General features: G+C 35.5%; 1 protein-coding gene across 1 annotated transcript in view; it reads right to left on the bottom strand.

Moving 5' to 3' along the window:
• The window catches only part of pak5 (p21 protein (Cdc42/Rac)-activated kinase 5), a 112,287-nt gene that overhangs the window by 85,867 nt on the left and 13,791 nt on the right, over window positions 1-12,629 (bottom strand). Inside the window, exon 2 of the mRNA XM_088908693.1 lies at window positions 1,531-1,754. Coding sequence (XP_088764819.1) covers window positions 1,531-1,754 — 224 coding nt within the window. The remainder of the gene's footprint in view (window positions 1-1,530; window positions 1,755-12,629) is intronic.

The following is a 12,629-nucleotide window of genomic DNA, read 5'->3' as shown; positions in this document are numbered from 1 at the left end:
ATTCAAAATAATTATTTTGAAGTGGAAAGTGTATGGCATCACCAAGATCCTGCTAGATCAGGTCATTCCTCCAAACCACCTGATCAAGCAAGAAGTAAGCTGCCAATGGTAACTTTGAAAGCTACAGGCTTTTATAGCCAAGTGTGCATAAGACAACAATATCCCAGGTACACCACAAATTGGGCATACAAGGCAGGCTTTGTTCTTTTAATGAGGGAATGTTGAGAAGGAAGCCATTACTGAAAAAGCAGCATTTAAGTGACACTGCAAACAAATGACACTGCATTTTATGTGGTTTGATGACACTAAATGCAACTTTTTGGCTTCCTTGCACAACAATAGGTTTGGCACAAACCCACCTTAACACATAATCCACAAAAACACCATCCCAATTGTGAAGCATAGTGGTGGCAGAATCATGTTACTGGGATGTTTCTCATTGGCAGGGACTTGTCAGGATAGAAAAGAAAATGAAAAGGCACAATGTCTAGAAAAGTAAATAAGGAAAACCTGCTGCCCTCTCCAAAAAGCTAAAACTAGGATGGAGGCTCACCTTTCACCATGATCCAAAGCACACAGTAAAATCTACATACTACTGTATATAAAAAGCAAAGGAACAAAACGGTAATTGTCCTTGAGTGGCCCAGTTAGAACCCTGACCTAAATTTAAAAAAATCTGTGGCATGACTTTCTGTCCATCACTGCACCCCAAGGAATCTGAAAAACCTTGAAATGTTTGTTTTCAAAAAAAGTTTCAAATGTTGTGAAGAAGAATGGTCAAATACTCTTAAGTCTAGGGTGTGCAAATTTGGTACCTGAGACCTATCCCAGTAGACCCACCGCTTGCTGTAAAAGGTGCTCCCATCAAATATAAACTCAGTGGGGTGGATACGTATCCAAATGATGATATTTCAGTTTTTTATTTTTAGTATTTTTCCATCCATCCATTAGTTTTCTAACTGCTTTATGTAATGCAGGGTCACAAGGGAGCAAGAGCTTGGCTTGGGCTTGGGCCAAGCAATAGGCGCTTTCCAGTCCCTGCATTGGACTGGCAACCCTGGACGGGTCTGGACACAGACAAAAACCACAAACTCCATGGTGAAATTTCCCAGAAACCAACTAACCTACTAGAATGTTTTTGGACTGTGGGAGGAGCATCCAGAACACACTTGTGAACACGGAGAGAACATACTGTACAAACTTTAAGTAGAGAGCATCCCAGGAACTGGACCCAGGGTCATAGTGGTACAAGGCAGCAATGCTAACCAACGTGCCAACATGCTGACCTTAATAATTTTTCCCCCAAAAAAATAACCTTAAATGTGTGGAGTATGGAGTATAGATAAGAGGAAAAAATCCATCAAACTTAACTCTGACAACAAAATGTGAAAAAAATTAGGCACTATTCAATACAGTATGTTCATACATATCTGTGCAGTATATATGAATTACAAATCTACAAATAAAATATTTTAGGAGAGAGCAAATACAAAACAGCTAATAAACCCAATAAAATGGACATCATCATACCTTCATAGGAGCAAGCTGAATGGGTGTGATGTACGAAGGGTCCACCATTGGTTTGGGTCTATTGGCAGTGTCTGCCAACAAGCTTTGCCATTGCTGGGGAAGGCCTGTGAATTTCTGCTCTCGGTGGTCAAAACCAGTGTGTACCCGGTGCTCGAAGTTGGATGGGGCAGAGATCTCCAATTTTTTCTTCTTTTTTCCAAACATATTGGAAAGTCCTGACAAAACTGCAAGACACAGGGAACAATGGGAGAGTTTAGGCTTAGCTGGCCTATAGCTTGAAGTGAAACAAATTTATTACAATAAATGTTTAGTTTATTGTAATCTGCACAATAGTAACCATAACTAAAGTAAATTTACTTCACATTATTTCAGGTATTACAGGATGATATACTGTACATTTAGTAGAGAGTTATGTTCATAAGTTTGAAAACATAATTTAGCTTCTGGGAAAACAATTCCTAAAGATTATGTGACTAACATACTAAATGAAATGACAAAAATATTTGTCCACATAATATCCTAATTCTATGTCTATAAAGGTATAATCCAGCATTGTGCATAGTATAATATACATAGAAAGAGGAAAGATAAAACATTGGGCACACATTCTTTAAAAGACACAATTCATTATTTTCAAAATATACATTTCTTATCTTCTAAACAAGATCCAGTAAAACTGTCAAATTGAAGAGAAGAAATATTTAACTTTATTTTGTTGTTAATTTTTTATGTTTTTTCTAAAATGTGAAAGAAACTGAAAAGCTGGGGCAACACACAGTACTTCAAAAGTCATTATGTTATTTCAAGATGTTTTCTATTTCTCTGAAGAATATGGTCTCAAAGAGCTTTGAGACCGCTCAGTTAACTGATTTCAGTGTATACTCATAATCAATAAAGACCCAAAGCATTTTTGAATTAGCTCTGTGTGTCCAATACTAAACTTCAGAGAAATAAAATTCAAGATAGACTACTTTATTATGTACTCACTTTATTGGAATACCACAAAATTCTAACTGCAGCAAACTACAGGATGCTACCATCCCAGAAGTATTTACAACACTCTTAATATAAAAGTTAATGTGCTTTTTTTAAAAAAAACTTTAGTTGTAGTTATGACATACTTTTATTATTTACCATACAGTTGAACAAGATTGAATTGAAATACAAGATCAAATACCTCCTGAACACAGACTATTGGCACCCAGGGCTGATAAGCTAAATCAGTCTTCAAAGCCAGCTCTCCAATGTTATAGTAGGCCAGAAAATACTTTAGGTTTCATAACTTTAACACATACTGGAAAATATAAATACAGACAGAATATTTCAAACTGCCTGTATTAATGTGAATTATGCAAATAAATTAGTAAGATTAAGCTCACTCCATTACTGTTTTTATAGATGAGGAAGAAATAAAAAAACACTCTTTATAAAAACCATTCATGAGAATGAAAACTCACATTATTCATAAAAAACACTCATACTGAATCCTTTTGTTCACTGTTTTTTATATTATAATTTGAAATTTCAGTTATGTTTGTGTTAGATGGTACAGTATTTACTTTGTGGTGTCTAATAAAGGAAGCCTTAATTAATTTAATTAGGCTTTAGGATTTTTTTAGCTCCCAAAGGCAGGGTTGTGTCCTTTCAATTGTTACAAAACCACTGTAAATTTGAAGAATGGTTCACTTTCACCTACAGTATTTAAAATAAAACTCTCTTGCTGCAAGAATATCATCCCTTTACTTACCCTAGCCTATAGGAACTGCTTATACTCTTATTAACACTTTAATGACAATAGCCAGTGCACATTTCAGAATTCACTGGAGAATTAATCACTACCTACAGTAGGTTTTCCTTCTTTATTTACTGTATCTCAGATTCTCCTAAGCCCTTTGGACTCATGGGATGCCACAGGACACTGCTACCCTCTTACCTAGAGGCTAAAGAAGTGTGTTTTGAATTACTTTCTTCTCGTGTAAATAAGCTTTCACTCAGTTATGTCTACAAGGGGCAGAAACCAAGACATTTTATTGTTTTCAGTCATGCCACTCTGAAGCAATAATTAATATTTGTTTTATACACTATATGCATTCAAAGCAAAAAAGAATGAAATAAGTAAATGGATAAAACAAAAGAAAAATTTAAAGTCATAATGGCACAAACCAATTAAACCCCTTCCTGTGGTAATCCTGAATTAAATTTGATGTACAAAATCACCTTGACATGCCACACAATTAGTCAAATGGCCTCTGTCTGTGCGCAATAATATTGTTTTTTGTGATTTCAAAATAAAACCTCAGTGTCTTCATGAGGTTCCTTAAGGTAGTGAATTTTAAGCAAAGGCTCAAGCATAAAGACTAAGGAGCTTTCAAAGCTAGTCAAGGATAAAGTCATTGAAAAGCAAACATCAGTAGAAGGTAACAAAATCTTGAAGTCGCTGAAGAATATCCCTATTTTCACAGTCTACTCAATCATTAAGAAATGGACAAAAAGGAAACTGGTGAGTGGCGCCACTTTGAGGGCAACAATGACATTTAAAGAGCTACAGAGATCACTGGCTGTCATCAATATCCTGGTAAGACCAAAAGTGGAAAACAAATCTCACATCTGGCTTGAGTTTGTACAAAGATCAGATGAGAAAAAATTGGAACCTTTTTGATCTAAAAGTCAAGCAATATCATTTTTAACTCAAGTAATCTACCAGTAAAGACCATCCCTAGAGTCAGGAATGTTGGCGGTATCATGTCATGAGAATACTTCCCCACAGCAGGGACTGAAATGCTTCTTAGAACTGAAGGAAAAATAAATTGAGCAAATTACAGGCAACTGCTAGAAGAAAACCTGTTTCATTCTGCTGAAGACTTAAAACTGGTACTGAATGGTACTGTCTTCCAGTACAGAAACACTTGAAGATTCCAACATTGTACGTCTGTCCATCTTTTGACAATGACAACATGCAACTTGTGGTTGTTGGTGTGTCACTGAATGTGTTGAAGGAGCTTCACGATCTTTCTGATGAACCAGCACTGCTGGATACCTCCTAATGGTGGGTTGCAGTAACTGCAAGTGGTGCCCCTGATGTATCTTCAGCAATAGGTCAGCTTTCCAACATACAGTAGAGTGTGTCAGCCTCTTTACCCATCCAGAAAGAGCGTCAGCCGTATAATGGAGAAAGTGATCATGGTGAAGGATCTTGGTGCTGCACTTGTCACGAAATTGGTAGGTCACCAGTCCTGGGTTCTTTGTAAGCACACAAGATCCTTCGGTGCTTTCACCTTTTCATGATGCTGAGATGTAATAATAATAATAATAATAATAATAATTAATTGCTTACAGTTATATTGTACTTTTCTGGACTCTACACTGAAAGTGCTTTACAGGTAATGGGGATCCCCTCCACCACCACCAATGGGCAGCATCCACCTGGATGATGCGATGGCAGCCATAGTGCGCCAGAATGCTTACCACACATCAGCTATCAGTGGGGAGGAGAGCAGAGTGATGAAGCCAATTCATAGATGGGGATTATTAGGAGGCCATGATTGGTAAAGGCCAATGGGAAATTTGGCCAGGACGCCAGGGTTACACCCCTATGTACATGAAACTGTAAATTTTGTAAGGCCACTCTCTAATCATCAAGTTATACAGTTTCTTATGTTGTACTTATGAGACTCAAAGGTTTCCTTGTTTAGCATTTGTTTCAGGCTGCCTTCCATGTGTCAAAGTGAAGTTATTCCTTCTTAGAGAGGTTTCTGTGACACTCTGAGAGATCTCTTGGGTTTAATGTACCTACTGTACCATCCCATCATCATGCAGACGTAAATTAAATAACTTATGGCAGTAATGGATACCAATGGTGGTTCCACCAAGTATTGAGTTCACAGGTCTGAATACTTATGTACTCCATCAGAAATATTAAATTACTGATTTAAAAATGTTTATTAATTATTTGCACTGCAAAAAGTAGCACATTCAAGATCATACTCAGTTTATCTGATTAAAATCAATGCAATCTGAAGAGACCTAACTGAACCTTCTACAGTATTTTGAAAGTGGGCCATTCTCTTATATGTCTCTTCAAATAATTTTAGAATTGAAATCATGTGTTAAAAGTGAAGTCTTTAGCATCAAAGAATTTAAAAGTGAATAAGAACATGAGTTCTTCACATTTAAATAGTCTGTTCTTATGATACCTCTTGAAATCATCAAGATCTCTGTCATGCTTAGCTCCTTCCTAAGGTTTAAGCTGTGAGAAATACACAAAAGAACTGTGAACTTTATTTAAATAGGTAAATCAATTCTCATTTACAATAAAACATGAAAAATAACCAATTAAATACAGGATATTAACTGGAGCACTTGAAATAATTTGGTCAAGGATATAATGGCAGCATCTTACCTAGGATATGACTGCACAACTCTTCAGTCTAAAGTTAACAAAACCTAAACACTACTGCATGCAACTACCTACCTACTCTGTAATAATAAATATTAATTAACTAGTCACTTAATTTGTTCTGATGATGACTTATTTTGCAAGGGATTCTAAAATAACTAGTGTGGGTAATTACAACTACATTGCTTTTGTTTCATCTTTAAAAACTGTGTACACTAATTGGTTTAGGAGAAAAAACAGCATATACAGTATGTATATTTATTTAGTTAGATTAATCCTTTATTTACTAGTAAGGATATTTATTAAGGTTATAAATTCAAATTACTAGGCTTTTACTACCTTTACTACTTTTTACTACCCTATTTACAGTATATTTTTAGACAATAATACTCTTTGGCACAAACACTTGAGTGTCATATAGTATTTCCCCAATGAATCTAATATATCTACTTGAGCAACAATTTTGTGAAATTACTTGATCTGATGAAAGGATGTGCAGGATCTATTCCAAAATGCAAACTATTTCATGATGTAACCCCTGGAAAGTATTATTCCATAATTAGGCGATACTGAGTGGCAGTTAGCCATGATCTCCCCTAGAATAACATTTCAAATATGAAATATATTTAGGTACAATGACATTTAAGCCTTACTGTACCTCCTTGGCTTCTGTCTAGATCCAAAATGTATATGCATTGTGTTGGTGGCTAAATTATCTATCTTCTCTTTCTTATTCTTTTTTTAAATAGATATATTTGTAAGCATATATACTTTACAGTAGGTACACCTACTGTTTATGAAGCTCTGCCTCCCAGCTTGATACCACACTACATGGTGGTTTTCCATATGCCCCTATTCTTCTTGGACTTTATTCCTTTGTATGGTGTATTATAATAATATTTTAATAAGATAATTATATTATTCTAAAAGCTTTAATATTAAGCTAATAATTCACTGTCACATATAACATATTGTGCATTGCTGATTCATCTTCATGGCATCGTGCAACTGTGTACTTTACATATTTTTATGATTGAAATGTAAAGTATTATTATATTTTATTATTAAAATATAAATGACTGCTGTTTATAGAAATTCACACATTTATGGATTCTAAAACTTGTTTACCATATAATTACTATAATGATTTTCAGAATCTGATGTAATTAAACTTTATTTGAAAAAATATATTAATGCATCAATATTTATATTAGGATTCACAACTCAAGAAGCCTAATTAAGAAAAAAAAGAAGCTTGTTTTTTTGGTGGAAATTGTTTCTAGCGCAGAACAAACCCATAACAGGCACTAGCTATAGTTTATTGGAAGGGCCTTGTTATTGTTTTAATGAAAGACTCTTCTGTGGGAAAATGCTTTGCTTGCTAAAATATGTGTTTCTAAAACAAAGCAGGCTTTGCACAATGCAGTGTCTGTAGTACCAGGCTAATCCAAGCACAGCTTTTTTCCAACTGGTTGACTAATGAAAGAAACATACGTATTGTCAGCGATCACATAAAAACTAAACTCACAGATAGATCAATAGCAAATGTTCAAGAAAATAAAATTTTTCCTCATAAGAAGTTATTTTGAAACAATTAGTGCCTCTTTGTCATGTCCTGGTATTCACAGTTTCCCATCACCATAGTAGTAGACAGGTAATTGCACTATGGAAATGCAAAGTCAGCAAAACTGTCAATGAATCACACCAGTTTTCCATGGAAATTCAAACATTAAAAAACAGAGAACCTAGTCAAACAATGAGGCAATGCAAAGCTAATAATCTTTTCTTGTGGTTGTGAGGGATTGCAGCAAGAGAATAAATTGAATGGCTCAGAGTTCTGTTCTAAAGTGTTCGCAGTTTTCTAATAAAAACCTATGACAGAAATATTTTCATCCATTTGTTCAATCCATTTATACAATATATTCATTGGGAAAAAAGGTTCTCATTTAAAATTATCTGATAGAAATAATGAAATATACCAGCAGATGGTACATCCATCCATTTTCTAACCAATTCATCAGATTCAGGGTCACAGGGGAGCCACAGCCTATCCCAACAAGCAACAGGAGCATGGTATCATACATTTTGGATAGGATGCCAGTCTTTTGCAGACACAAATCCACACATTCACACAAGGGCCAATTTTCCCAGAAGCCAAATAACCTACCAGTATGTTTTTGGAGGAAACCCATTCAAACATGAGCAGAAAATAGAAACTCCAAGCAGATCGCACCCCAGGTCACAGGGTAATTCTAACCACTAACAACTGCATCCCAGTGCCATTGCAGATGGTGCATGTTAAGTGAAAATGAGTACATTTAGTGCAAAAACATTACATTCAGGTAACCTGAGTGTTTCACATATCAGATAGGATGTAATAGTGGATGTGTGAGAACAGACTGCCAATCAGCAGGACTGTTAATGCTGACTTTTCAGTTTCATCCTAAAGGATATGTGGAGAAGTGATATACGAAAGTCAACAGAATGGATAAGGGAACAATGCTAAAATGCTAAATTGAAATGTAAAGTTAAATTTGAAGCTCTATAATGCCATGTACTTTTTTGGTCAAGTCACTTTAACACTAACAGCTGAAGGCATATTGTATGTGAAGAAGTAAAAGAAAAAAAAAACATATATACAGTATATATACTGAAGTACAGTAATTCAGGTGGGTGGCTGCGTCAGCATGCGTAGGCTGCAAAGGAACAAGTAATAGGTTTATTCCATGCTGAAAAGAGAAGAAAGAAAACATAACGTTTTGGCCGTGGAGCCTTCTTCAGGTGTGTCAGAAGGCTCCATGGCCAAAACGTTATGTTTTCTTTCTTCTCTTTTCAGCATGGAACAAAACCTATTACTTGTTCCTATATATATACTATATACGCATTTTACAGGAAAGGGCAATTTGATGAGATTTGACTGAGTTTCAAAATCCTACCACCAGATAAAAAGAGAATACAAGTTAAAATCAAATACTGCAAAACTAGAATTAGAACATTGAGTTGGAAGTATTTCTTTACCCCCAAGCTGTTGTTTAATACAGTAAGCTGTATAGCCATGCTTTTGAACATGATTCACTGGCATCTTTCATCAAATGGCCTGATAAGGATGTGAGACCATGACAAGAAAAAAAACAAATAAGCAAATGAAAGCAATAGTCTTTTTTGCTAATATTGCTTGAGTTCATACGTGACCTGTCACTGAGTAACCAATATCCCTCAGTACGTTGTTCCCTTATTCTTGAAAAGGTGGTCAAGATTCAAGATTTCATCCAAAACATATATGAAAAGATTGCTGCTAAATGGTATCTTAAAATGTTATATGCTCATCTGTATACAGTATTTGTGAACTGCAGGACTGGAATGTCTACTGCAAGTTGAACTCTATAGCCTAGATGTCACGGGTTCAATTCTTGGCTATGCAATTAGCAGAATGACAGTGAAAGGTGGGCATGTTGAATGGGTCTTTATTCTGTACATGTAGGGTTTTTAGCATCAACTCTTACCATAAATATAGATTACTTATATTAATTTGATTTTTCAAAAGCACCCCAAAAATGTAAAAAAAATGAAGAACAGTTTTTGAGAATGCTGTGTAGTCAACAGCAGTAACCTGTTTTCATACACCTGAACACAGAATTTCCTTTCACCCTGGCAACTCCCCTTTACACATTTCCTTAAAACACCTACTGTACCAGAAATGAAAAATGTCAAAACATGCACAAACCTACTACTGGCTGTATAGGTTGAGGATGCAGAGGTTACATGTATCCAGGGAATATTACCCACCAGATTTACATTCAAAAGTGATGTATAGAACTCTGTATGTAGGAGGACATCTGGACATCTTAAATATTAAATTCCATCTGTGCATCAAAATACACTTCTTCAATCGAAAAAAAAGAATAAGAAATAAGACCTCTAAGTAATACCCTTAGCATCTCCTAGGTAAAGCATTCCTAAATGAGAATATCTACCTATCCCCCTATATAAAAGCCCTTTTACTAATTCTTATTGTTAGGCATTAAAATAAAGCATTTCAACAGCCTTGTTATGCATTATTAATTTAAAACAAGATCAGATGCAGTCAGCAATAATACTTCAGATGTCACCTCTGACCTACAGAGGCAGCCATGTGAGCATCCTTGAGGTACTGTACCTGTATCATGTACAGCCTGTAAATGCTTAAATGTTTTCCAAACAATTCAGGAGAAAAAGAAACTACTGTAAATCAAGAATGACACTATGTTCAATAAGTCATTTTGGTTGTGTGATGGAATCATTTTTGGAAAAGAAATGTAATTTTAAGACAACAGTGCTACTGTACAACAGTGAAACCAAGCAACTGGAGAAGTGGAATGAGGAATGTGGAATAAAGTCCACGAATCAAGAACTTTTACTGTATGCAATGACTAATTGGGAAATGGAAATACTATCAAAGGTAAAGGGAATAATTTTGGTACACAACCAATCAATTACAAATAATTACTATAATAGAGCATAACAAATTCACAATAATTCATATTTCAGACTATTAACTCTGGACTACCATCCTTAAAGATACACAATTATACTGTACATTCACAATGTTTATAAGGGGAGCAAAGATCTGTTTATAAAGGCATGGCTTTGGTGTTTGCTGGCTACCTATCCTCCTTAAAATGATCACATGTGACCACTAAACAATACTCAAAGACCAGCTGCTACTGTTATATCAATGTTATATCATAGGCTGTATCATCCTGTACCTCCCAACTGGCCACCCATTGAAACTAAGAGGTATGAGTTTGACCAGTATCTGGATGGGAAATCTCCTTGGAAAGCTAAGGTTGCTGCTGGAAGAGGTGTGAGTGGAAGTAGTAGGGGGTGCTTAGCCCATGGTCTATGTAGTTATTATTATTATTATTCAAAATCATGTTGTGTATTCTGTGTAACACCAGGTAGTAACGGCTGTTGGCAAGTTGGGTACACCAACAAGTACAGTAACATGGCATACAGTACATACAGTTATGAAGCACTTACAGTTATATCCTATACTTTATACTTTATACTTTGTATTTTGCCACTTACTAGTTCTGGCATTAGTGAAACATACAGTGCAAGCTTAGTGTGCAACAGATTGTCCACTTCAATTAAAAACACATCATGATGATCAAAGCCAGCACTTAAAATTAATTTACCACAAGTCTTTTGATAATCAGACAGCAGTAAATGTGGGAGGAAAATGATAATTCCTGCAGGTCATAGTGGATCACCTGCACACATGCAGATTGGAAAAAAACAAAGATTTAGTTGATTTGCATTGAAATGAGGTGACAATACAATTCATTAATATGTCAATCTACTCCACTTTCCCCACTTTCAGAGGGAAAACAACTCGAGCTTAACCCAAAGATGAAGCTAGAAAAGATATCCTAACCTATTGTACTGTATGTTCACCCCATTGTCTTATTCTGTCTAGCATAATGCAGCCGAAGGGCATATTAATAGTATTTACCCTCAATAAGGTATCGTCACCACACTGACAGGTGCATATAATAAATCCAACACACTGTGCTTCCACCTAAAGGGCACGCCCTGAAAATTTCATGCAGACGACTACACAAACGGAATCATTACAAGACAAAGGACAGGTGACTTATGGTCTTGCTGCATACTGTATTGTATATCAGTGGTTCCCAATCCTGGGCAGAGTAACCACACACCTGTTGGTATTCATTTCATCCCACAATAATTAGACAATTGAAGCCTTAACTGATCTAAAAATTAGATTATTTGCATTTTCTAGTTACAAGTTTGAGATTTTTTTTTCACATGGTTAAATGGTTAAAGCTCCCACATGTTTAAGAGCTGGGAACAAACAGTTCAAATTAATGTTATATTAAGTGAATGAAGGGTTTGGTTGTGTAAGATACAGTAAGGATGGAACAACGGGTGTGTGGGTCACCAGGACCTTGATTGGGACCATTGCTGTATATGTTTTTCTAGAATGGCAGAATCATAAATGAATCTAGGGAAGCCAGGGATGGATTCTCCATAAAACATGTTGTGTCTTGGAGTACAACTACTTGGTGTAAGCAATTCATAAACGAAACTTCAGCTATCACTGTGTGGCAAATGTTATCTAAATCAGTGCAAATGTTCCAAACATCCAGTCAAACCAACAGTATTTGTCAATCTGCTGAATCGCCTGCTACAAACTAACATACACAATAACAAGCTAATAATTTGTGCAGACTTCAATGCCCTCATCGGTCAAGATTTTGGCATTTGGTGAGGCTAGGACGGAACAGCAAATAAAACAGTAAAATGAACAGTGATGGTCTACTACTGCTAGAAACCTATGCCAAATGTGTGTGCCAATACCTACATACTCCAAACAAAACTCAAAACTACTTGGATGTTTCCTCAATCATGTCGCTGAGAAAATGCTATTTAAAAAGCCAGGACCTTAAAGATGTTAACATCATACAATACTTGTTAATCAAGGTTTCAATTCTGGGAGTCATAGCTGTTCTTGGGAATGCAGAAACAAAATATCATGCTAGCTAGTTTATAATTATAATTTGATCTCAACACTCATGAACAAAACTGGTATATTATGTTTTATTAGCAGACCAAACAACAGTAAAGTAAAGTCTGCCAAATATAAAATATGCTAAACATTTTATATCCAAAGTTTCAATCTCTGGTATTGAATATACTT

This window comes from Atractosteus spatula, chromosome 2 (genome assembly GCF_055471065.1).
Source record: "Atractosteus spatula isolate fAtrSpa1 chromosome 2, fAtrSpa1.hap1, whole genome shotgun sequence".
Lineage (NCBI taxonomy): Eukaryota > Metazoa > Chordata > Actinopteri > Semionotiformes > Lepisosteidae > Atractosteus > Atractosteus spatula.
This window is presented reverse-complemented; position numbering and strand designations above follow the sequence as displayed.